At 49.0% G+C, this 25,783-nt stretch overlaps 2 protein-coding genes across 3 annotated transcripts; one reads left to right on the forward strand and one right to left on the reverse strand.

The window, feature by feature from the left end:
- Acsf2 (acyl-CoA synthetase family member 2) lies at positions 1–25,783 on the forward strand. Of its 2 annotated transcripts, XM_090350986.1 has the most exons (16): positions 1–167; positions 12,268–12,463; positions 12,805–12,933; positions 13,209–13,262; positions 13,408–13,526; positions 13,669–13,834; positions 14,386–14,481; positions 14,622–14,779; positions 15,044–15,135; positions 15,630–15,706; positions 21,751–21,858; positions 23,108–23,259; positions 24,877–25,018; positions 25,115–25,225; positions 25,395–25,463; positions 25,644–25,783. In XM_090350986.1, exons 1-16 carry the CDS (start codon positions 40–42, stop codon positions 25,692–25,694), a joined length of 1,848 nt encoding a protein of 615 aa, XP_090207112.1. In that variant the 5' UTR covers positions 1–39; the 3' UTR covers positions 25,695–25,783. The 2 variants fall into 2 exon arrangements, with proteins under 2 accessions (XP_090207112.1, XP_090207111.1); XM_090350985.1 differs by lacking the exon at positions 1–167 and having other exon boundaries at positions 12,049–12,463.
- On the reverse strand, positions 16,114–19,907 carry Chad (chondroadherin). The gene is made up of 4 exons (XM_090350984.1): positions 19,066–19,907; positions 17,203–17,366; positions 16,807–16,952; positions 16,114–16,436 (listed from the first exon to the last, which is right to left on the reverse strand). Exons 1-3 carry the CDS (start codon positions 19,837–19,839, stop codon positions 16,811–16,813), a joined length of 1,080 nt encoding a protein of 359 aa, XP_090207110.1. The 5' UTR covers positions 19,840–19,907; the 3' UTR covers positions 16,114–16,436; positions 16,807–16,810.

Raw genomic sequence — 25,783 nt, forward strand, 5'->3', positions numbered from 1 at the left:
TTTGCTGGCTGGGACGGGGACGCGCGGCCAAAGCGAGCCATGGCTGTGTATCTCGGGATGCTGCGCCTGGGGAGACTGTGCGCCCGCAGTCTGGGGGTGCAGGGGACCCGAGCCACCCTCTCTCCGGGCTGGCTGGAAGCGAAGTGGCCATGTATGCGCGCTTTCAGGTACCGGGCCGGGGAAGAGAGAGGGCTGGGCAGTTCTCCCCTCCCCCTCCGGACCGGCAGAAACTCGGGGGTCCCGCGGGCAGCGCCTTCCCTGGGGCTCGATCTCAGCCCAGCTCGTAACCCCAGGCTGTCTAGTTCTGGATGCTGCAGACTGAGGGGGGGTGCCCACTCCCCTGCTCTCCTACACCCCCCCAACCCGGTACCCTAGCATCTAGTTGGAGGGGGAGGGGGCCAGAGCTGCTGTGGTCCTGTTCGGACTCTGAGTTCTAGATCAGAGTCTAGATGGTTTACTTTCCCGTCACACTGGGCCAGGCACTGTAGACCAAGTTTGGCTGTCTATCCTGAGGGGCAGGGGCAAGGGGCAAGAGCCAAGACGTGGGCCCAGACCTCAGGACGCACCGCCTGAGTTGGGTCGCTTTCCAGGATAAATTTGGGGATCAGTCCAAGGTGTCCTCTACTCAAGCATCTAAAAATAGCAGTCTCTCCTTATCAGAGGTGGACAATGTCTTCTTTCCAGCTTTCAAGTACGAGGATCTGCTCCCGGGCCTATTTTCTTCTGTCCGCAATGCAAAGGCTGGGAAGGGGGTTGGCCGGCCAGGATGTAGTAAAAGCTGGTGCTTCCTGAGATTGCAGTGGGAAAGTAAAAGGTTATGTGAAGGTGGCTGTGGACTGGGGTCAGTTATCTTCAGCATCCAGCAGGAGGGTGGCCTGTCCTGCCAACCCAGTCCCGGGCTCCATTGTCCACAGCACACAGGCCTGGCGGTGGCAGCTGCCGAACCAGAGTGGTGGTTTTGCAAACTAGATCTGATACTTGAAAACAGAACATTAAATGCTGGAATATTGACAAGAAGTGTTGGAGATACAAATTCTTTTTTTTTTATTTTTAAATTTTATTTGTTTATTTTTGCCAGAAATCAAGCTCAGACATTCTTGAACTTGTGTGTGTGTGTGTGTGTGTGTGTGTGTGTGTGTGTGTGTGTGTGTGTGATTCCTGGAAACTCACAGAAACTAGAAAGTGGTGCTGGTTAAACACTACCACTGAGCTATACCCCCACACCACATGCTGTACCTTATCTACTGTTTATCAGATTATTATTCTCATCATCATTATTATTAATGGCACTAGGGCTTGAACTCAAGGTTTCAAACTTGCTAGGCTGATGCTCTACCACTTGAGCCAAGGCTCACAGACTTTCCTTTCCTGACTGGCTTTGAATTGATACTCTCAGACTTTAGCCTTCTGAAAAGCAGATTACAAGCATGAGCCACTGGTATCTGATTATCCTGACTTTTTAAATTTAAATTATTTTTATTATTATTTTGCTAGTCCTGGGACTTGAACTCGGGGCCTGGGCTCTGTCCCTGAGCCTCTCTGTGGTACTGAGTAATCAAATCCAGGGCTTCATGCATGCTAGACAAGCATTCTACCACTAAGCCACAGTTCCAGCCCCTGCCTTGGCTTTTTGCTAGTTATTTTGGAGACAGAGTTTATTGAACTCTTCTGCCAAAACTGGCCTCAAACAGTGACCCTGCACACCTCACACTCCTGAGTAGGATTACAAGTGTGAGCCGCTGGTATCTGGCTGCATGCAATACTTTAACAGGGCTCTGCCTTATATGCTGTGGAAACAGGGTATTTAGGCCAGGGAGTGGGTGGAACCTGGCTAAAGGGAGCTGAGTGCCCTTTTAACCTTCCTCTGTATATTTCTCTTCCCTATAATGCCTACCTATATATTTTGTGCCTACACCTCTACCCTCCAAGCCTTACCTTTGGACCCATGGACCCCTCAGGGTTTGAGACCTCTAAATAAAGTGAATTCCACAAGTATACCTAGATGCTATGTTAAATCAGGGTGCTAGAACTACTTGAACAACATTTTGACCTTTGACATTTTTGTGTGTAAACAAAGTAGCTTATTTACCAATCCACACCTGTGATTTCAGAAGGTGTGGAAGCCAGGCCTCAGAGAAATTGAGTTTTAAGAAGAGCCTTTGGTCTAAGGAAAGAGTTCCTGAAGCTCTGGCCTAACTTCCTTTCCCCCTTCCCCCCTTTCTTCCTGCATGGGCCCTTTGCTTGCTACAGGGCCTTTTATCTGCAGCTTCAAGCTACTCAAACTTTAAGTACACATTTTCTTTTCTTTTCTTTTTTTGTTATTGTAGAGGTGCTATACAGAAGGGTTACAGTTACGAATCAGGTAATGAGAGTACAATTCTTTTTTTCCTACACATTCTTGAGAACATTTGCTGTGGCGCCTCTAGTGGGCATTGTGAGAATAAAACCAAGGAACTTGGCAGTCTGATGACAGGAAGAACTAAATCAAAACGATCACTTTTGAGCATTACAGGCGCTGTGGGGGAAGGAAGCTTCTGGGCTTCTGCTTTCTGCATTTCTGGAGCGTGACCTACTCAGAAAGGTCATGCTTGAAAAAGTAGCTGCTTTTCTGCTACCCAACTGCCCCAGGCTTGTCACTTCAAGTTCTTAGTTTTGCTTGATTAGAGCAAGAATTTGAAGGTAGATTATTATCTCTCTCCTACTCTCCTGACCTACCCCCATCCCTGGTCCTGAAGCTTGAACTCAGGGCCTAGACACTATCCTTGATCCTCTTTGTTCTCAAGGCTAGTGCTCTACCGCTTGAGCCACAGCACCATTTCCAGCTTTTTCTGAGTAGTTTATTGAAGATAAGAATCTAGAACTTTCTTGCCTGGGCTGATTTTGAGTAGCTAGGATTATAGGTGTGAGCCAGTTACGCCGGTTTAAGGCAGATTATCTTGGGTGACAGCTCTGGTTATTCTAACGACCCTTGAGTGGCCTTGGACAAGTTACCTTGAACTTGGTTAGTTTGTTGTTAACAAATATCTGCTTGTTAGATTGGCTGGTAGATGGACTAAAGCCTGCTCCCCCCACCCATTTTTCTTTTTCTTTTTTTAATTGTGTGAGTACTGGGGCTTGAACTCAAGAGTATTAAACTCTTAGCTTTTTTTTTTTTTTTTCCCCAAAGCTGGTTGGTGCTCTTCCACTTGAACCAACACCTCCAGCTATGGCTTTTTGTTCTGGTTATTAGAAATATGGGTCTCAGATTTTTCTGCCTTAGCTGGCTTGGAACCAAGGTCTTCAGATCTCAGAGTCCTGAGTTGCTATGATTCCAAGTATAAGCCACTGGTACCTGGCCTAATGCTTGTTCTAGTAATCATCTTTTCTTCAGAGACAAGACTGATCCTAGAAAACTGAGACCGGGGTCTTGTATGTGTACCTTCAAATCTTATCAAGGTAGAAGTATTTAAACTCAGCTCCACTCCTGACTTCTGGAGGCTCCTTGCAAGCATCTCAAGCGGGGAAATCTGAACTGATGACATTTCCTAAATACAAGTATGTCCCCTGTCTTTTCTCCAGTGGTGGGGACTCTAACCCAGGGTCTTTTACATGGTAGAGAAATATTCTAGCCCTGAGTTACACTTCCATCCCCCCAAGGCCTACTGTCTTCTTGGAAGAGCTTGCTGAACCCAAATAACAACTTCTGGTATGCTTTTTCTTCATATCCACAAATGTATATACATGGTTGTTTGTATTGGAGCTACTCAAAGTGAAGCCTCCACCAATAGTCTCTCCTGTGTAAAGTCTTTATTGTGGCTCTTTTTCCTTTGTAGTTTTTGTCTTTCATAGGCTGTGGATTCCCTCAGAGAGATTATACTGGGTGGTGATTATGAGGTTTTATGGTATAATTACATGTAGTTAAATTACACCAACCTTAAGTATATTGCTCAGTGAATTTTAATGGTCTTCCTATTTTGTTGTTGTTGTTCTCCTTGCTAGAAGGGAATACCACAGAACTGAAGAAATTATAAGAGATGAAGGCTCACTTAGCTCATTATCACCTGGCCTCTGCTTAGCATGGTGAGAGTCTTCTCTCTGGGTTGTGACTTCCTAAAAGGAATCACATGGTGAAACAGTTCAAATATGCCCAGGAGAGCACACTGTTAAAACCAAGGCAACTCCCTTCACAACCTACGAATCCGGGAATGGATTACTCCATCCATAAGGGGGGAGCGCTTACCATTCAATCATGTTTCCAGGGTTCCACTTCCAAATTCCATTCATATATATAACATGAATTTGGAGAGTAAGTACCTTTTATGGGAAATTTGGGGCCACCTATGTGCCCATTGCTTAACAATCTTTTATTCTTTCCCTTCCTCTTCCTCCTGCTCTCCCTCACTCCCTCTTTCCCTCCTCCTTCCTCTGCCCCTCTCTCTTTCTTTTGCAGTCAGTCCTGTGGTTTAACTCGGGGATTTGTAGTTGCTCTTCCACTTGAGCTGCAATGCTTTAATCACTTTTTTTTGCCAGTCCCGGGACTTGAACTCAGAGCCTGAGAACTGTCCTTGGGCTTTCTCAAGGCTCTACCACTTGAGCCACAGCACCATGTCCGGCTTTTTTTGTGTATGTGGTACCAAGGAATTCAACCTGGGTCTTCATGCATGCTAGGCAAGCACTCTAATACTAGGCCAAACTCCCAGCCAGCTTTTATCACTTTTTGAGTAAGGTATTGCACTTTTACCTGGTTTAGCTTCTTATTTATTCTTCCTATGTAGCCAAAATGACAGGTGTGTACCACCACACCCAGCTTTCTGTAGGTTGGGATGGGTTCTTATGAACTTGGGGGAATAGTCTGAAACCTCAATTCTCCCAATAAGCCTTCCAAATACATAGAATTACAGGTGTGAGCCACCTTTACCAGTTATGTGTATGTGTGTGTGTGTGTGTGTGTGTGTGTGCGCATGCTGAAGTTTGAGCCTAGAGGCTTGTATACTAAGCAACAGCTCTATCACTGAGAGCTAACACAATATTTATTTGTTTACATAGGATGTAAAATTTGTTCTAAATCCAGTTTTTCCCCACTTTTCTTTTTTTCTTTTTTCCAGTCGTGGGGTTTGAACTCAGGACCTGAGCACTGTCCTTAGGCTTTCTCAAGGCTAGAGCTCTACCACTTGGACCACAGCACCACTTCCAGCTTTTTCTATGCATGTGGTACTGAGGAACTGAACGCAGGTCTTGGTGCATGCTAGGCAAGCATTCTACTACTAGGCCAAACTCCCGGCCCCTCCCCACACCCATCCCCCATGAAGCTCCATGGCGTGTGGCTTGATGAGTGGCAGATGAGGGTGAATGGTGTGCTGGGAAGGCAAGAGCATTCAATGAACTGGTGCCAAAGTCATGGGAAAGAAAAGCTCACAACTGCCAAGAACTTGGAGAGGCATTCGATTGTTTGGCTAGAACACTAAAGTCCTCTTTATATCCTTCCTGTCATAAATTCAATGTATATTGTATCAGAGGAGCATATGTAAATATATTTTGGGTGTTGGAGAATAGAAACATTTCTCTGCATGCTAAGAAAACTCACTAAGTATAGGCAAGCATTCTACCACTAGGTAGAGTACTCTGTACTCACTGAGTATATCTCTAGCCTGATGTTTATACACACACACACACACACACACACACATATATCATACACACACACACACACACACACACACACACACACACACACACACACATATATATAGTATTGGTCCTGGGGCTTGGGGCTTGAACTCAGAGCCAGGGCACTATCCGTAAGCACTCTACTGTTTGAGCTATACCTCTGCTTCTGGCTCTGTGTGTGTGTGTGTGTGTGTGTGTGTGTGTGTGTGTGTGTGTGGTTAATTAGGGATAAGAGTCTGAATTCTGAATTTCCTGGCTGGACTGGCTTTGAACCTCAGTTATCAGATCTCAGCCTCCTGAGTAGTTAGGTTTATAGGCTTGGGCCATTGACACTTGCTGAAATAAATAAATAAATAAATATATATATATATATATATATATATATATATATATATATTTGCTTTAATCACTTTTTTTTTGCCAGTCCTGGGGCTTGAACTCAGGGCCTGGGCACTATCTTTGGATACATTTTTGTTTAAGGCTAGCACTCTGCCACTTGAACCTCAGCACCACTTCCAGATTTTTCTATGTCTGTGGTTCTGGGGAATCAAACCTAGGGCTTTGTGCATGGTAGACAAACACGCTACCACTAGGCCATGCTCCCAGCCCCTGTTTGATATTTTTAATATATCCCTGACTCCATAAGCAATATAGTGCATGCGTGTGTGTGTGTGTGTGTGTGTGTGTGTACTGGAACTTGAACTCAGAGCCTCTTGCTTGGCTTTTCCACTCAAGGCTTATGTGCTACTATTTAACCCAAACCTCTGTTTCTGGCTTTTTGTTGGTTAATTGGCGATTAGAGTTCCTTGGCTATGTCTGTCCCCCTAGCCTGTGATCCTTAGATCTTAGCCTCCTGGGATTATAGGTGTGGGCTTCTGGCACCTGGCATATCATTTGGTTTGTGAAGTTTACATTTGTCAGTACTTGTGCTTATGCCATGTGAGTAATACGTGATCTTAGCCTTCATTTTTGTATTCATGCATTAATACTTTTTTTTTCCTCTGCCAGTTCTGGGGCTTGAACTCAGGGCCTAGTGCTCTGTCCCTTAGCTTTTTTGCTCAGGCCTGGTATTCCACCATTTGAGTCACAGTTCTACTTCCAGCTTTCTGGTGGTTCACTGGCAATGAGTCTCCCAGATTTTTCTGTCAAAGCTTGCTTCGAGTATGGATCCTCAGATCTCAGCCTCCTGAGTTGCTAGGCTTGATTACAAGTGAGAGCCACCAGTATCCAGTTAGAGGACTGTATCTTTAACAGTGGAGTTGCTGGGTGGAACTGAGAACTTTTCTCAGCTCTTCTGGATACTGCTCTGGAAGTCCCAAACTACTGTAATTGACCATAGCAGCAGCCAGGGATTGCCATTGTCCCAGTTTATTGCAATTCTTAGTATTGAGAGCACATGCTGTGCCAGGCCACTCTGCAGGTCAAAGGGCATCTCATTGTGATTTTAATTTGCATTTGATGATTACCAATGAGACTGAGTATATTTTGTAGTGATTATCATTTATGTCTTCTGTGACTATTTTGTTCATTGTTTGCTAATTTGTGTTGCAGTATTTGTCCTTACTAATTTGTGTTGTTTTTTGTTTATTTTGTTTGTGGTCTATTATTTGAATGCTGAGGATTAAACCCAAGGCCTTGTATATTCTACTATAATACTGGAGGTATATTCATACTCAGCGAGTCCTGGGCTTGAGCACTGTCCCTGGGCTTTCATTAAGGCTAGTGTTCTATCCTGAGCCATCGCACCACTTCTGGCTTTTTCTATGTATGTGGTACTGAGGAATCGAACACGGGTCTTTGTGCATGCTGGGCAGGCACTCTACCACTAGGCCAAACTCCCGACCTCATACTCAGCCTTTTTTGTTTATTTATTGATTGATTTTTTTTGAGGGACAGGGATTAGCAGCTATCTTTTTCCAGGCTGGCCTCAAACTTGTCTCTGGAGTATTAGGCTTATAAGTTTATACTTTGCCCAGTTAACTTTTTATTTTTTTGTGCTGGTACTGGGGCTTGAACTTAGGGTCTTGGCACTATCCCTGAACTTTTTGCTATAGGCTTGCACTCTACCACTTGAGCCATACTTCTGCTTCTGGCTTTTGGTGACTAATTGGAGATAAAGAGTATCATGAACTTTCCTTCCCGGGCTGGTTTTGACTCTTGATCTTCAGGTTCTAGCCTCCTGAGTAGCTAGGATTACAAGTGTGAGCTACAGTGCCTGGCTGTCTTGTTTTTAAAGATAGTCTAAATATCAATCGTTTCCCTTTTATGTATAAAATTTCTTTTTCTTTTTGTGCTAGTACTGGCGGTTGAGCTCTGGGCTTGGCTTTTTCACTCAAAACCGGGGCTCAGGCTGAAAATGTGACTTAGTGGTAGAGTGCTTGCTTAGCATGCACTGAGTTCGATTTCCTCAGTACCATATATACCAAAAAAGACAGAAGTGACTCTGTGGCTCAAGTGGTATAGTGTTAGCATTGAGTGTAGAGAGGCTCAGGGACAGTGCCCAGGCCCTGAGCTCAAGTCCCAGGACTGGCCAAAAAAAAAAAAAACCAACCTAAAAAACAAAACAACAACAACAAAACTGGTGCTCCACTACTTGAGTCATACCTCACTTCTATGTGAAATGAACTTTATAAACATAGTTGCATGTCTTTTGAGTAGTGTTCTTGGCACCTGGAGCCCAGGAGGGGAAAACAGAGGTCATTAGTCCAGGATTTGAAATCAAACAGGATAGTGATTTCACTTTCAAATTCAAAGGCCATGCTGACGGCTGTCCTGCCACTTTCCCAAAGGAGGAGTGGCCTTGGTTTGAGAACTGCTGCTGTGGGGTTATGGGCACTGAACACAATGACTTTGGGGCATTACAAGGCCTTGTCCAGAGCCTGAGATAGTTGAGGCCTCCAGCAGGAGCAGAATCTACCTGCCAACTTCTGATTCAAGTTCAAGCAGGTAATATGTACAGGAAAAAAAAAAACAAACAAATTCCTTTTCCCCTTAGACCTCTTTGCCCAAGCATTAGCAATTGTCCTTACCCTAGGTGGCTGCTTTGGGGTATAGCTCTGCTGTGTGTGTTACGATGAGATCCTCAGACCCTATCGGCATGGTTTAATCCTTCTAGTTTGGGCCAGCCCTAAGGTGTCACTGAATGTCACAACTGTCCATCTAGATTCCCTGAATCAGCCAGATCACTTTTTTTTGGGGGGGGGTCTAGGTTCCCCAAGGCTGTACTTTGCTCTCACTAAGGGTCTGTGCAGGCAGGCATTGGAAGGTTTGGTATGTTTATGCCAGCAGAGGTGAGTAGAGCTATAAGGACAAAAGAAGGGAGGTAAGAGGATGAATCAAAGCCACAAGTGCCAGGGCCTGGTGGCTCAGGCATATAATTCTACCTACTCAGGAGACTAAAATCTGAGAATTGGCATTTGAAGCCACCCTGGGCAGGAAAGTCCATGTCACTCTTACCTCTAGTTAACCACTGAAAAGCCAGAAGTGGAGCTTTGGCTCAAGCAATAGAGTCATCAGCTTTGAGCAAAACAAAATAAAACAAAAACCTAATGAACAGCACCTAGGCCCCGAGTTTAAACCCCAGTACCAAACAAAAGTTACAAGTAAATTATGGAAAGAGTCTGTGCATTTCAGAGGTATGTGGCCTTCTCTAGGTCCCATCCTGTATCCTCAGGGAAGGATATGAAGGGGCTGTGGCAGAAAGAACGGCATACTCAGAGAGGGATCCAGGTTTGCCATCTAACAGTATTAGAACAAATCTCTTGCTTTTTCATTCTGAAAAAGTAGTCTAAAGTCAGCTATAATGTCCTATCGTATAAACTCCAGCTAATACTCTAGATGCTGACACGGGAAGATCACAAGTTCAAGGCCAGTCTGGGCAACTTAGCAAGACCCTGCCTCAAAATAATAATTTGACACTGGGTACTGGTTGCTCACATCTGTAATTCTAGCTACTCCGGAGGCTGGGATCTGAAGCTCATGGTTCAAAGCCAGCCTGAGAATGGGCAGGACAGTTTATAAGCCTCTTGGCTGTGTACATTTGAATCCATTTGAGTGTTTGTCAAAGGACAAAATTACAGCAGGCTTGTTTAAGTGCCTTTATTAGCTTTATGTTTGGCTCTAGAATCAAGTGACACTACATTCCATAAAATTAATGTGATGTACAAGAGGAGTTTGACTGCAAAGATAGAGAAGGGAAGAAAAATAAAGGCAAAGTCAGTAGTGGATTAGTTCTTTCAAAGTTGCTTTCCTTGTAGGGCCTGGATACACACAAGTGTAGAAAAATATGTATTGGTTAAAATCAATTTATTTCAGGTTGTGTGTGTGTGTGTGTGTGTGTGTGTGTGTGTGCATGTGTAAAGATTAGAGCAAAGCAGACTGATAATGTCCTGATTTGGAGATTTGGCTATTATTTTTCCTGGCTTCTTGAAAGAGCTTAATTTTATTTGAACCATAACTTAGGTAACTCCATTTTGTGTTTTAGTCCAGTCTGTTGGATCACAGTACAAAGAACTTAGTTCAAAACACTGGAGTGGAATTATAGGTCAGACGGTGATTCTCTGCATTTAGCCTTTTATAGGAACTGCATCCTCTTTTGCACAGTGGCTAACATTTCACATTTCCCACCAACCACATATAGGATTCCAGTGTGTGTGTGTGTGTGTGTGTGTGTGTGTGTGTGTATGTGTGCTGATCCTGAGGCTTGAACTTAGGTCCTGGATGCTATCACTGAACTTCAACTTGCTCAAGGTTTGTGCTCTACCACTTGAGCCACAGCTCCCCTTTTGGCTTTTCTTTCTTTCTTTCTTTCTTTCTTTCTTTCTTTCTTTCTTTCTTTCTTTCTTTCTTTCTTTCTTTCTTTCTTTCTTTCTTTTTGGTGGTTAATTGAAGATAAGAGTCTCACAGATCTTTCCTGCCCAGATACCTTTGTCCCATGATCTTCAGATCTCAAGATCTCAGCCCCTTGAGTAGCTGGGAATACAGGCATGAGCCCCGGAGCTAGGTCTACAAGCATGAGTCACTGGTGCCCAGTTCTGTCCAGTATTTATAACTCACTCAACTGGTCATTCCTCTGAGGACTTCTTTTGTTGCAGGCACTGGAATAAAGCAGGGAACACATTCCTCGCCAACATTGAAGAGTTAGGAGAATATATTTTCTTCAGGAACTTCCTTGTTCCTGATTTCTCTTATGAAGTCTGATATGTGTTTGAATACCTACGGAATAGTTCTCTAAGGGCATCTTTAGGCAGGGCTGGGCCTTGTCTCTTGTCCCCTTGTAGCTCTTACCTGGCTTCAGTCCACCTGGCCACCAAGAGCTTTGCGTTCTACAGTCCCCAATCTTAAGTAGCTGATAGCTTCAATACATATTTACTTTAATTCCTTGAGTTGAGACCAACTGGGTCTGCTGGCTCTTCTCCAAGTCCCTAAGCTTCCTCCCTATACTCTATACTTCTCTACTCTCTCTCTCTCTTCTCCCTCTCCCTCACTTCCCTCCCCCCATACACACACACACACACACACACACACACACACACACACACCCCTTCAGTTCCTAAAACCTCTCCACATTTGTGTAGGAACAGAAAACAAAAGCAGCTGCCCTTTTTGGCCCAGGGGTGTGGAGTGTGGGGTGTTGGCAGGGAAGAAGAATCAGTGTGTTTGTGCTTGTGCTTCTGAAGTGATTGAATGGAGGGGCATTTTGTGTTTATGAGCAAATTGCATTGATAGACATTTCTAGAACTTGTTTAATTGCTTGGAGCAGTTACCTGGTTCCCTCTCAATGTTGCCCTACCCTAGTTGATTTTTTTTTTTTTTTTTGCCAATCCTGAGCTGAGAACTCAGGACTTGAGCACTGTTCTTGGGCTTTCTCAAGGCTAGAGCTCTATCACTTGAGCCACAGCACCATTTCTGGGTTTTTTTTTTTCTATGTATGTGGTACTAAGGAATGGAATCCCAGTCTTTGTGCATGCTAGGCAAGCGCTCTACCACTAGGCCACACTCCTGGCCCTTTGATTTTTTTTTTTAAAGAATCAGTTATAGAAAGCATGGAAAAGTAAAACTGAGGTTAATTATTGTCTGATAATCAGCCAAAGTGTCAGGAAGAGGAACTGTCCCTTTGTACTCCTGTCCTTGGTGGGATGGGCTGGGCAGACTGAGGCTCTTCTCACTGGATTCCCAGCTTCCATCCAGTTCAGCAGTTTACCATCTTGGCCTCTCTGCCATGCAGCTTTTTTTTTTTTTTTTTTTTTTTTTTGCCAGTCCTGGCCTTGAGCTCAGCACCTGAGCACTGTTCTTGGGCTTTTCTCAAGACTAGCACTCTGCCACTTGAGCCATAGCACCACTTCCAGCCTTTTTCTATGTATGTGGTACCAAGGAATTGAACCCTGGTCTTTGTGCATGCTAGGCAGGCACTCTACCACTAGGCCAAACTCCCGGCCTCATGCAGCTTTTTTATTTTACGATTTCAAGCCCCACCACTGCTTTAAAAAAAAAAAAAAAAAAAAAAAAAGAAGAGGAAGAAGAAAACAACCTGGTAGTAAGCAGCCTACCTCTGAGTTGGCTGTGCCAATGCAACAAGGCCCAGCCTGGCGTAAGTCCAGCTCATGGTTCTTCTTCCCACAGTTCCATTGAGGTAGAACGTACCACCCCGCTGCCTGTTGGAGGCTTAAGCTACATTCAGGGCTCAACCGACTTCCGTCTTATTGACCGGACTGTGGGTTGGTGTCTGGATACCACAGCACAAAGGTTCCCTAACCGAGAGGCCTTGGTCATCGTCCATGAAAACATCAGGCTGACCTATGCACAGCTCAAGGAGGAGGTGGGTTCTGACCTTGAACCTTCAAAGTGGGCAGGTGCCAGTCCCTTAGGTTGCCGTGGCTGGGGGAAGCTGGAGAGTGGGCACATGACTGAGGACTCCAAGAGATGGCAGTAGAAGGGGATGTGGCTGAATGAAGCAGAGGTGGCCTGCATGGTCCTGGAGCACTTGTTTTAACTGTGAACTCCCCAGCTCCGCTCCTGTCCACCAGGGCCTGAATACCTATTTGGTTCTTTGCTTCTGTTCAGCCTGGTATGAATGTCTGGACCAAAGGCTGGGGGTAGGAGTCATGGCCTCTTTCTGCTTGCTCCATCTCATTCCTTATCCCTACATGTTTCCATCAGGTAGACAAGGCTGCTTCTGGTCTCCTGAGCATTGGTCTTCGAAGGGGTGACCGGCTGGGCATGTGGGGACCCAACTCCTATGCATGGGTTCTCATGCAACTTGCCACTGCCCAGGCAGGCATCATCCTGGTAAGAAGGTGTTTCCCTGGCACAGTGGGGTTTATGTGTGTATGTGTGAGGGTGAATAGTATACATAGGGAGCTCAACCCAAGAACCCAGCTAGTCAGTGTCTGGCTGGTTTCAGAGTCAGTAGTACTTACCTCTCAGGCCCACAAAGAAGCCTGGCAGGGCAGGGCAGGGCAGGGCAGGGTAGGGTGATGCCTTGGGCCTTCTGAGAATAGAGGGAGGGCAACAAATGGGAGAGCAGGCCCAGGACTCCACACTAGTGAGGCCTGTTCCCCTAGGTGTCTGTGAACCCCGCCTACCAGGCCTCGGAACTGGAGTATGTCCTCAAGAAGGTAAGGCCTGTTCCTGGGGAAGGGGCTCCGCTGGTACCTGCGTCTGGGGGCTTTCAGTTGTTTTCAAGGAAGGGCAGGTGCATTGCCCAGGGGCCCTCTGGGGAATCCTGTTGACTCGCCTGTTTGTGGGGCTCCCTTTCCACAGGTGGGTTGCAAAGCCATTGTGTTCCCCAAGCAATTTAAGACTCAACAATACTACAATATCCTGAAGCAGATCTGTCCGGAACTAGAAACAGCACAGCCAGGGGCCTTGAAGAGTAAGAGGTAGGTGTACCCTGTCCTGGGTTTGGAGAGCATCATGTATTATCCTTGGTTTACTCATCACCCCCTAACACCAAGGGTGGGGCTTTTGCTTCCCTGGGCCCTTCTTCTACCCCTGCTTGTCACCACCCTCCCTGTCCCCCAGGCTCCCAGATCTGACCACAGTCATCTTGGTGGACACCTCTTTGCCCGGGACACTATTGCTAGATGACGTGGTGGCGGCTGGAAGCTCAGAGCAGCATCTGGCCCACCTCCGGTACACCCAGCAGTTCCTGTCCTGCTATGACCCCATCAACATCCAGTTCACCTCGGTAGGGTGGAGGTCTCCAGGTCCTGAGCTCAGCTGACACATGTCCCCCTGCCCCTGTAATCCTTTCCTGGGGGTGGGAGAAGGCAGAGGAAAAGTTAGGAGAGTAGACACAGGTCTTGAGCGAGCCTCTCCATTTTGGGAAATCCACAAATGACGCCCTTGTCACATACTCACTTCCCAGCCCAGTTGCTCCCAGTAGCATGCAAATTTACCCAAGTCACCAGGACTCAAAGGGTCAGAGCTAGTTGAGACTGTCTCTGTTTAGCTGAGGGAGAATCAGAGGCCCAGAGAAGGAATTTGCCCAAGCCCTAAAGTCAGTGGGCAACAGAGTTCTTAGAAGACAGAGACCGCTTTCAAATTCCTGGATCCCAACTTATGATGTTGAGCAGCACATCGTAGACCTTTTGCACCTACAAAGGGAATGAATGGATCTGGGGCGGCAAACCTGGGCCTTTAATGCTTAGTCCTATGCTCTGTGGGGCAGCAGCCAGCCAAAAGATGGGAAGGAAATGGGAAGAAGGGGGCCAAGCTGTTATCTGTTTGTCTTCTCAGGGGACCACAGGCAGCCCCAAGGGAGCCACCCTGTCCCACTACAACATCGTGAACAACTCCAACTTAATAGGCCATCGTCTCAAACTGCCTGTGAAGGTAAGGCCTGTGATCCTCCCTTCACACACACAAAGGCTTCCAGGCTGTTGGAACTGGCATGGGATGGTTTGTGGGCTCCCTCTGCTGGCTCGAGGAATGGACCCCATGATGGACCTGGAGCCTTCTGTCTCCATCTCTAGACAACAGAGGAGTTGCGGCTGGTGCTGCCCAACCCCCTGTACCACTGCTTGGGCTCCGTGGGGGGCACAATGATGTGTGTGCTGCATGGTGCCACGCTGTTCCTGTCCTCTCCAAGCTTCAATGGCAAGATGGCGCTGGAGACCATCCACAGAGAGAAGTGGGCATTGCTGGACAGGCCATCTAGGGGTGGAGGAGACCTTCTTAGTCCTCACTCTCGGGTCCTGATCACTTTCTAAGAGGATTTTCGCCCAGGAAACCTCAGATGGGAGAGTGGGGGATTCCCAAGAGAGGACCACTTCCTGCCTTAAGCTTTTGGCCTTGGCCCTTGCTAGAGGTTCACAGCGGAGGGTGCGGGGGGTGGGGGTGGTGAGGGAGTTTGTTTTCATTTTCAAGCCTAATTTTCAGACTCTTATTTATGCAGAGGCTCCTTGCTGTATGGCACCCCAACAATGTTCGTGGACATTCTGAACCAACCAGACTTCTCCAGTTATGACTTCTCAAACATGTGTGGAGGTGGGGTTGCTTCCTACTGGAACAGCTTAGCTGGTCGGGTCAGGAAGGGTATCATAGAAATGTGGGTGGGAGGAAAATCCCATTGTCTCTGGACACCAGACCAAGGCTAGCTATCAGGTAGGGGAATAAACCCAGGAACAAGGGAGAGAAGGGATTCCACCAGGTCCGGAAGCAGCGGGGTGAGAGGAAGAGCTGTGTCTTAACTTTCTCCCTCCTCCCCCCCCTCTCTTTTTCTTTCCTTACTTCTGTTTGTCTTTTCCTTCTCATGCTGGAACTCAGGGCCTTGTACTCTTGCTTAAGCTTTCTTGCTTAATTAAGGCTGGCACTCTACCACTTGAGCCACACCTCCACTTCTGGCATTTTGCTGGGCCACTGAAGATAAGAATCTCACTCAGGGCTGTCTTTGAACCTCCATCCTCCACTCTCGGCCTCCTGAATAGCTAGGATTATAGACATGAGCCACCAGTGCCTGGCAGCCTTTCTTTCTGATTCAGGTGTGATCGCTGGGTCCCCTGCACCCCCAGAGCTGATCCGGGCTATCATCAGCAAGATGAACATGAAGGAGCTGGTGGTGAGTGATGGGTAGAATTGAAGTGTGGGAGGAGGCAGGTTAGCCCTAGAATGAAGATGGGCCAACAAACCAGGCCAGGGGTTCAAAGGAGACAGAAACAATCCTCCCCTCTCGAAAGCAGAGGTGGGACAAGACAAGTCTGACCTCATCAGTACCTGGAGAGGCTTGGAGACAGGTGACCAAGGAGTAAATATCACATGTACATAAATTTATATTTATAGAAATCTGGGGCAGAAATGCAGCACGTGCAGCAAAGCACTGGTGTTCTAGGACATGTCCTGGCAGGTAGAGGCCAGCAGATTTTGGGAAATGGACTTGAGACCCTTTCTGGAAGCAAAGGGTGTGTGTGGGGGGGGTGAGGGGACAAGGATTTTGATGTTTGTTTCTTAATGGCATGGGAAAAGTGTGATTTGGGGAAAGTGGCTATCCTGAGAATCACCGCATTCTGGTTCTAATAGAGTTGGGGAGGCAGCAACAGCTTCTCTGAGAGGAGCTGTGGCAGGATCCAGTCTTGATGGCTGAGGAGGGGCACTGTGTCTGCCCCCTGGACCCCATTGGGTGGAGTTGGGTTGGTCGTGGAGTATCTGAGGCCCCCTGCCAGGATGTGTCTAGTTGTGGACAGCTCTGTGGACAGCAGAGACTGTGGGGAGAACTGTAGGCGGCAGTGGAAGGTCAGTAGTCTCTCCAGCAGAAGGCAGAGGCCAGTCACCAGGACTAGCTTTGTCAGGACCTGTGTGGGAAGACAAGGATTGGTGTCAGGATTCCAAACACCAAGCAATGTTGGAGAGAACAGTGGATAGGCCTAGACACAGTCCTTGACGGGGGGACGTCCTCCCCACCTCTTCCTGCAAAAAAATAAATAATTAAAAATGGGAGGTCTTCTAGGTGCAGGTGGCTCAGGCCTGCCATCCTAGCTACTCAGGAAGCTGAGATCTGAGGATCATGGCATGAAGCCCGCCCAGGCAGCAAAGTCCATGAGACTCTTATCTCCAACTAACTACCAAAAAAAAAAATGCTCAGGTGGTATTATGCTGGGAGATAACAGCTTTTTACTGGAATCTCTAAATGGGGAAAAGGTGAGCAGTCTGGCTGGCCCTCACCTGTTTAATGGCGGCCAGTTTTCTTGGACCTCTTGGTGGGAGATTTGCAGCTGCGGAAGGCATCTGTATGACGGATGTGTTGGCCTTTAATCTTGATGGGTGAGTCGCAAGTGGCATCTGAGTGAAGATTCTTGGAATCTAGCCACCTGGAAAGACAGAGAGTTGCCGAGGTTGGGGGAGATGGCGGAGACCTCTTCGGGGAAAGGAGAGTGAACTGTAGGGCTAGGATGAACTTGGCCCCAGCACCATCTGAAGCTTCCATTTTCATTTTACACAGGAGGAAGCTAAGACTTCCAGGGCTCTCAGTCCATTAGGAGCAGAGATCTAAGACATACACCTAGGATGTCTTAGCCCAGAGATCCACTCTAGGAGAGCATGGCATGGGGCTGCTCTCACCGCCGAAGGCCCAGAAGCTGGCAGGTACACTTCCAAGGGTTGTTGATGAAGGTGAGGGTCTCCAGCTTATCAAAGGAGAAGCTGGAGGGCAGCTGGTTCAGGCGGTTGTTCTCCAGATAGACATGCTTCAGTGATGTCACATCCAGGAAGGCGTCATCTGCAAACTGGGGTGGCAAGAAGGGCAGTAGTGAGTACACTAACCCAGGGTCCAGCTCCATCACCTCAGGGTGGCACAGGCACAATGTTTTCCTGAATGAAAGCACTGGCACTTTAAGAAGTCACAGAGTGACCAAGTGGTTGGATGATCTATTCCTTAGAGCACCCTGTGAGATAGCTATTGTTTCCAATATACAGATGGAAAAGTAGAAGAAGTTCCATCCTTCAACCAGAGATACACTAGCAAGTAAACAGTAGTTGCAGGACCTACCCCTCACCTTCTCACACTCCCTGTACAAACACAGGGGTCTGGGGAGGTAGCCAGAGTTTGGCTCCAGGCTGGCACATAATGAACCTGGTCAGTGTTTGGTGGAGTGGGCAGTGAGCCCAGGCTCCCCACAGCCCCAGGGTCCTGGGACTCCCTCCAGTTCTGTCCTCACCACTCCCCCATAGCCTGCCAGATGCTATTTATGGAGCCACCTTGGTAAAGACTTTGGCCAGGTTGGATGTCTCCAAAGGAAATGTTCTATTGGTACCCACATCTTGGCCCAGGTACCTCAGTTCCTGACCTCCCCTGTCCCCAAAGGTCTCTAATATGGCTGCCCTACTGCTCACAAAAAAAAAAAAATCTAGCACTAAGGGCCTCAGCAGGGTCTCCTTTCAGCTTAGACAGGGCCCAGGTTGAAGAAGACGGGCTGGAAAGCTCTGTTTATCCAAGGTTGGTCACTGCCCAGGTAGGAATCTACTTTCGTCTTTATAGCTGTGTCCCATAGCCTAGTGTGAAGCCCTTGTTCCAGAAAAAAAAAAATTCCAGTTCCAATGGAAGGATTCTGATTCACCCACCTGACTAGACCGGGCATCCGGAGAGGAAGGACAAATGGGATGGGCAAAGGGCAGCTCTGTTTGGAAGCTCCTGAGGTCTTGCGCCAAGAATAAGTAGAGTTACTCTTCCTTTGCCCCTTCATGGAGCCCATAGGCTCCATGTCTACAGCCTAGGGAGCCTTAGGGAATCAGGCCTTGACCTCCCTATGGAATTGAAATGGACCTGAGAATGAAATGAACTGTGTGTGTGTGTGTGTGTGCGCGCGCGCGTGTGCGTGTGTGTGTGTGTGTGTGTGTGTGTGTGTGTTGGGGGGGAATCAGTTGGGGGACAGGATCCAGTATCCATCAGGGCTTCTGTGAGATGCAGAGATCTTCCTTAGATATTTTCTCCCCTACTCACTCCACAGCCCCCACCCCCCTTTCTTCCTTAGCACACATGCCAGCCCCCAGCAGGAACAGGGTCTCTTTGTGGGGCTTGATTTTCCCAGCTTCTCTGGAAGGCTCCTCACCTCAATACACAAACCTCTCTTTATAGGATGGTAGGCTTACTTGAGACTGGGGAAAACAGCAGAGGAGGGGTGGAAAGCCCAACGGGAAGAGATGGCAATGACTCTGAGTGAGGATTTAGGAGTGTTGGAGATGTCTCCTAAGAGGACATTCGTGGGACCAGGGGAACCCCACTTCTCTTAAAAGCAGAGCAGTGTCTGAGCAAGCCTCTGGACAGAGATTAGGGTGGAGATGTGACAAGATGAGGGAGAGAAGTGGCTGAGCTCTTGTCTTGAAGACAGCCAGGACAGAGGGTCTGCCCAACTATGGTCCTGGCTCCCAAGTCTCCAAGGAAGGCAAGAAGGGAGTCAGGGTCAAGTTCTGCAACCAAGCACTCACTTTTTCCAGGTGGGTGTGGTCCAGCCAGAGGGTTTCCAGGTATTTGCCAAAAGACTGGAAGGCTTTGGAAGGAATGATCTTCAGACGGTTGTGCGACAGCTTGAGTTCCTCCAGCACCCTCAGTTTGCTCAGGGCGGCTGAGGGGTAGCTGGAGAGCTGGTTCCTATCCAGGTACAACTTGACCAGGTTCTCCACATCATCCAAGGCATTGGGGTGCAGAGAACTGATGGAATTACCGGTCAGGTAGAGCCAGCGCAGGTCCTTGGCACCCTGGAAAGTGCCGGCTTGCAGCTCTCGAATCCTGTTATTGTTGAGCTGTAGGATGAAGAGGTTGGGCAGAGGGTTGAGGAACCCCGGGCGCAGCTCAGTCACCTTGTTGCGGTCCAGATAGAGGTAGGTGAGCTCCGTCAGGTCCTCGAAGGCGCCGGGGTGCAGCACCCGGATGTCGTTGTTGGACAGGTACAGGTAGATGAGCTGGTGGAGGCCGTGGAAGGCGCCCTTGACCACCTCGCGGATGTGGCAGTGCTGCAGGTGGAGGGACACGAGGTTGGGCATGTTCTGGAAGGCGTTGATAGCCAGCACGGGGAAGTGGTTGCGCTGGAGGTTGAGCAGCTTGGTCTTCTCTGACATCTTGGGGATCTTCTCCAGCCCCACCTTGTCGCAGATGACATGCTGCAGGTCCCCGTGGCAGTGACACTTGGGGGGACAAGCCACCAACAACTGCAGGAGGCCGGCCAGGAGGCCCAGACTGAGAAACAGCCTCGCGTGGGCCATGGCCAGGGCTGGTGGGGGGGGGGACGGTCACCTGGAGCCGGGGCCTGGCGAGGGAGCCTCGGCGGGCAGGCGGGCGGGCAGGCGGGCAGCCGGGCGCGCGGGCAACGGCAAGTTCTGAGCGCGCGGGTCTCCGCCTCATTTATAGGCGGGTCAGGACCCACCGCAGGCCGGGCGCCGGGGCGACGTGGACTTAACCCCTGCGCGCCCGGAGGCCCGCCCCTGCCCCCCCTCCGGACCCCCCCCCCGCGCCGTCCCCACGGCGCCGCACCGGGCTCGCACCCCTCAACCCCAGCCCCTCATCTCCTGCCCCCTCCATCAGATGCGATGCTGATTAAATCAACACACAAGACTTTAATTGGGAGGGGGCGATCGTGGGCGTCTATAGAGGGGAGAACTTATTTGTTTGCTCAAGTTTGGGTCTCCAGGTCCCCCTCCCCACCCACCCCGGTTCCTGGGGCCGGGCCTGGGAGGGAGGCGGGGCGGCGCGAGGGCGCGGGCGGGGCTCCCCGCGGTCCGCCGAGGCTTTAAGGCGACTCTTGTGCAGCGCCGGCCAAGCGTGGGAGCCGCTGGGCCCCAGCTCGGGCTCCCCCTTCTGGCTAGACACCCCACCGAGGACGTGCTAGCTCCTTCCCCCACCCCTGGGCTCCGGCCAGACTCCTTCTCCTAACCGGAGGCTGCACCCTCGCCCCCTTTTCATCCAGGGCTGAAAGTGAAGCAGCGAAGTGGGAAGCGGTGAGGGTGGGTGAGAGATGCGCAGGCTGGACCTCCCCTCCCCCAAACGTCCCCACCCTCTCATTCCCCCCTCCTCCGCCCCGCGGTCGGGACCCGCCCCTCAGGGGTCTCAGGGTGGCAGCCCAGTGGCGCCATCTGTTTGGCCGAAGCCACACCTGGGCAGTGGCCCCGGGGGAATGTGGGGATCAGGGAGGGGAACCCTGGTCACAAGGCATCAGCCTTGGCCACAGCTCAGGCGGCCAGACGCAAGGCTGTGGGCAGCCGCGCCCCAGAGGGCTAGATCTTCCCGTGCCCAGGTGCCAGCCACGGTGTCTGGGGTCCTGTGGACAGGGTAAGCTGGCAGGTCACAGTTCTGGCCAGGATGAGCTCTGGGCTGCCTGACAGCCAATATTGTCTGTTTGGGGAGGTGGGGAAGAAGAACCCAGACGCCAGATGTGCCAGGGACATACCAGAGACAGAGACCAAGTTCTGGCAGAATGGGGGACTCCAGGGGCTGCTCTTCTTCTAAGCCCCTTTCACCCTTTCCCTCTAGATTGGGGGTGGGGGGGGAAAGGGTCATTCTTGGCCTAGAACCTTCTCTGAATGGTATTTAGACTGGCTTCTGGTTTGTCTGTTGCTCAGGATGTTCCGACCACGGCATGGGGTGAGGTGGGAGGGAGGGTGTCACAAGCATTTAAAATCCCTGTTCTGGCTATATTTTTATTTTGCTGAGAATAAATTTACAGGAAACTCCACAGCTTGGGGGAGGGTGCCCACCCCAAGGCTGCCTTGGATGGAGGCTGTTTGCATGTGTGTGTGTGTTACTCTCATCTGGGGCCAAAGCAGGCTGTCTTTCTCATCAAGTTTATGGGCCTCTGGCTTGGAAGGGAAGGGATGAAGGATGTTGTGGCCTGAAATCAGGAAGGTGGGGAACTTAGGCAGTCTGGGCATAGGGAAAGAAGTCCAATGGCTTCGGGTATAGACAGGAGGCTGCTCTAGGGGTACATTGGGGCAGAGAAAGCCGTGGCCAGGGAAGAATGGCTTCCTGGCTCTCGATTTTATTTAGATTTGGGCACCTGTGCTTCTGACCTCTGACCCCTGCCAATGCTGCCTCAGTTACCATCCTTTCACTACACAAGGTAGTTTGCCCTAACCCTCTAGCATCACTGAGCTCCCTGTAAACTCTCTTTCGGGATCTAGATTGCTTATGGAACCACAGAGAACAGTCCTGTGACCTTCATGAACTTTCCTGATGATACCATAGAACAGAAGGCAGAAAGCGTGGGTAGAGTTATGCCCCACACAGAGGTGAGTCTTCCCTCCACTGAGACCCCTTCTTTCTCCCCCAAGAGCCCAGCTCCCACTACTCTGGGACCTTTATTGCTTTGTCTCTGAGATCTTAACAATTTAACTGTAGATGCTGAGGGCCTGGGGGCAGGGTGGGCTGGCCGAGCCTGTCCTGAATAGGGAAGAGCTGGGACAGCGGCCCTGAGCAATAGCCAGCTAAAGCTCTCCACAGCCTCCCTTCCTGTCTGAGGTGTGTTTTTGCCAAGCCCACTGTCTGTTTTGGGGCAGCCAGGATAGCCTCCGAGAGAAGCCAGAGCACAGAGATTTTTTTTTTCTACTCAGCTCCCTCTCCCCCAGGGGCCTACAACCTCTTACTTTGGAAGAGTTCTTCTCTTGATTAGGCACAAACCCTTCATTTCCTAAGCTGCCTGGGCCTTTTGTCTGTGTGTGTGTGTGTGTGTGTGTGTGTGTGTGTGTGTGTGTGTGTGTGTGTGTGTGTGTGTGTGTGTGTTGGGGGGGGGAGTGGTCCCCTGGGCCCTCTAGGATCACCTCAGAGCACTTTTCAAATCTCATATTCCCAGCTCAGACTCCTTTGGCGGTCTAACCCAGGAGCTCAATGGCAGCCAGCTCCATTTCCTTGTTCCTTTGGGGTTCCTGGCAGGCTTCCCTGGGCTGAGTGCTACCCTCACCCTCCGTGCTTGAGCAGTCCTTCAGGGAGGGGGTAGGTGTTGAGGGGACAGAAGCCCCTGCCCACGGATCCAACACCCTCACTACCACCATCTTTGGGAAGCTGGGCATAAGGTCTCCATATCTCAGCTGCAGGCATCAAGGCATACAGAGATTCAGTTTCCCTTGCCCCTTGGCTATGGCTCCTCTCTCTACTAGACTTTCAGACGCTATTTCCCCTGTTCACATGGATCACCACGACACCCTATTTGGCTTCTTTGTTTGCCATCTCACGGGAAGTGAGAGGAGACTGCCTTTCCTTCTGAGTGGTTTATAACTGGGCAGCTGGCCTGGCTCTCCTCCGGCTGCTCTGAGGAGCCATCCTGCCTACCCCCTGTCCTCAGCATCCGGCCTGGACCTCAAATACCCTTTCATGTCTAGCTCAGGTCTCTGACTGGGGCTGACCTACTCTGGCTGGGCTCTCCCTTCCTAGACTGGGATGGCTGGAGCCAAGGAGCTTCATTATTAGGGAGATGGCCTAATAATGACGGCCTGTCCATCCCAAAGTAAGAGGCCTTGGCTAAAGCCAAGCTTTCCTTCCTAGGCCCGGATCCTGAATGTGGAGACAGGGGAGCTGGTGAAGTTGAACACGCCCGGGGAACTGTGCATCCGGGGGTATTGCATCATGCAAGGGTACTGGGACGAACCTCAGAAGACCTTCGAAGCAATTGGGCAGGACAAGTGGTATCACACAGGGTGAGAAGGAGGGATGGGGAGAGTGCCTCTGGCTACTGAGGTGAGGCTGTGGCTGAGCTAGGAACATTTAACACAGGGAGAACATAGATGTTCTTCACACCCTAAAAATTTAATTTCTAAAATGTGTTTGATAAGGTATGTCCACTTACTATATTGTCATAACAGGCTACAGCTGAACCCTCAAAATATGAGGCAGGATTTGGTTGCTTGTGTGTGTGTGTGTGTGTGTGTGTGTGTGTGTGTGTGTGCCAGCACAGGGACTCGAATGAAAGACCTGGCACTGTCCCTTAGCTTTCTCACTCAAGGCTGGTGCTCGGCCAGTGGAGCTATACCTCTACTTCCAGCTTTTTACTAGTTAGAGATAAGGGTTTCATGGACTTTCGTACCTGTGTTGCTTCTAACAGTGATCCTCAAATCTTAGCCTCTCAAGAAGAAGGATTACTGGTGTGAGCCACAGGCGCCTGATTCTTGCCCACTCATTTGTGAGTTCAGCACATTTCAACTGTGAACGTTATGAGTACCAGCACCCTGCTCCACCGAATTGACTCAGTAGACCCTGCTTTTACTTCCCACATGTCTGGTGCAGGTAGACAGATAATTACAGACAACAGAAAAATGTATAGGTTATAAAAGAGAAAGTGGCTGTGGTGGGGAATGAGAGCATTTCTTACACTGGGTTGTCAGAGATGCTGCCGAAAACATTGGAGCTCAGATTTGAAAAAGAAAGACATGGGTGAGGGGGGGAGGGAAATGGGGACCAAGACATGTGAAAGGCTATCAATGTATGGGAATTAATGCACCATCTATCTGGCAAATATCATGTAACCCTTCTATTAATTACAATAAAAAAAATATATGAAAAAAAAGAAAGACATGGGTGGCTCACACCTGTAATCCTGGCTACTTACTAGATTGAGATCTGAAATCCTGGTTCAAAGCCAGACCAGGCAAGAAAGTCTGTGGGCCTTTTGTCTCCAATTCACCACCAAAGAGTTAGAAATAGACCTGTAGCTCAAATGGCAAAGCTCTGGCCTTAAGCAAAAAAATCTAAAAGCTAGCACACAGGGCCTAAGTTCTAACACCAGGAAAGACAGACACACACATACACACACAGCCTCAAAAAGCCTACATGTTGATATGGAAATAGGAAGAAAAAAAGAACAAGAGGAAGAGAATGGGGAATGAGACAGGTATTGTGCTGGCCTATTTTTCTTTCTCTGTCTTCTCACCTAAACTATAAATTATAAGGCGGTGTTTTATTTTTTGTTTTTATTTATTATTATTATTATTAGCCAGTCCTGGGGTTTGAATTCAGAGCTTGCGCACTGTCCCTGTGCTTCTTTTGCTCAATGCTAGCACTCTACCACTTGAGCCACAGCACCACTTCCGGCTTTTTCTTTTTCTGTGGCACTGAGGAATCCATCCCAAGGCTTCATGCATGCTGGGCAAGCACTCTACTACGAAGCCACATTACCAGCACCAGGAGTTTCTTTTGTTCCTGCTTCTAGAATCCAGTGCAATAGTGGAAGACATCTTATAGGGACTCACTAGATGTTTGGTTAGCGAATGCACAAGAGATGAAGAAGAGGTGAGAAATTGCCTGGGGTTTCCTTCCAGGGACATTGCGGTGATGGATGAGCAGGGCTTCTGTAAGATCGTGGGCCGTTCCAAGGACATGATCATTCGAGGCGGGGAGAACATCTACCCCGCAGAGCTTGAGGATTTCTTTCACAAGCACCCACAGGTGCAGGAAGCACAGGTGAGGAAGCCAGCCTCTCTGAGCTCCCAGGAAACAACAGGTAACGCTCCTTCAGGAAGAGGATAATGTCCCATATTTGTCTCTGAATTTTGGAAGGTGGTAGGAGTGAAAGACCAGCGGCTGGGGGAGGAAATCTGTGCCTGCATCCGGCTGAAGAGCGGGGAGAAGACCACAGAAGAGGAGATCAAAGCTTTCTGCAAAGGGAAGGTAGGAGCTTCAGCTACCTCATATCCAGGGCACTCACTTGTTCACCTTCTCTCTCTCCCTGCTCAGCAGCCTGGGTAGGCATGCTCTGCCTTGACTTAAGCCCTCTCTGGTCTCCCCCTAGAACCCCATCATCTTGCTGAACCTCATGCTTTACCTCTCTGCTCTACAGATATCCCATTTCAAGATTCCTCGATACATTGTGTTTGTGGAAAACTACCCGCTTACCATCTCAGGAAAGGTGTGTCAGGTGGAGGAGATTGGGTAGGGGTGACGGGTTTGTATGAAAGTTTCTTGGGTTTAGCACTAAATGCTGGAGAAATACCCTCCCAGCGATCCCAAGTCCCAGGAAAACTTGACAGCAGTCACCCTAGTGGACAAAAGGCCCAGCTCAACTCCCATGCTTTTGTCTTTCTTCTAGATCCAGAAATTCAAACTCCGAGAACAAATGGAACAGCATCTCAAACTGTGAATCAAGGGGAGGAGAGGTTCTCCCAGGCCCTCCACACCCCTCCTCCATGCCCTGTCTTTGTGATTTGGCATAAAGAATTCTTTGTTTGA

The sequence above is a fragment of the Megascapheus bottae genome, chromosome 17 (assembly GCF_031878675.1).
Source record: "Megascapheus bottae isolate mThoBot1 chromosome 17, mThoBot2.hap1, whole genome shotgun sequence".
NCBI lineage: Eukaryota > Metazoa > Chordata > Mammalia > Rodentia > Geomyidae > Megascapheus > Megascapheus bottae.

Coding starts and splice junctions, on each gene's coding strand:
- Acsf2 (XM_090350985.1), top strand. CDS start 12,086: ATGCAGCTTTTTTATTTTACGATTTCAAGCCCCACCACTGCTTTAAAA. Junction 12,464..12,804: donor ATGCACAGCTCAAGGAGGAG/GTGGGTTCTGAC, acceptor TGTTTCCATCAG/GTAGACAAGGCTGCTTCTGG. Junction 13,263..13,407: donor TGGAGTATGTCCTCAAGAAG/GTAAGGCCTGTT, acceptor CCCTTTCCACAG/GTGGGTTGCAAAGCCATTGT.
- Chad (XM_090350984.1), bottom strand. CDS start 19,839: ATGGCCCACGCGAGGCTGTTTCTCAGTCTGGGCCTCCTGGCCGGCCTC. Junction 17,367..19,065: donor ACCACACCCACCTGGAAAAA/GTGAGTGCTTGG, acceptor TTGCCACCCCAG/TTTGCAGATGACGCCTTCCT. Junction 16,953..17,202: donor CAGCTTCTGGGCCTTCGGCG/GTGAGAGCAGCC, acceptor CTGTCTTTCCAG/GTGGCTAGATTCCAAGAATC.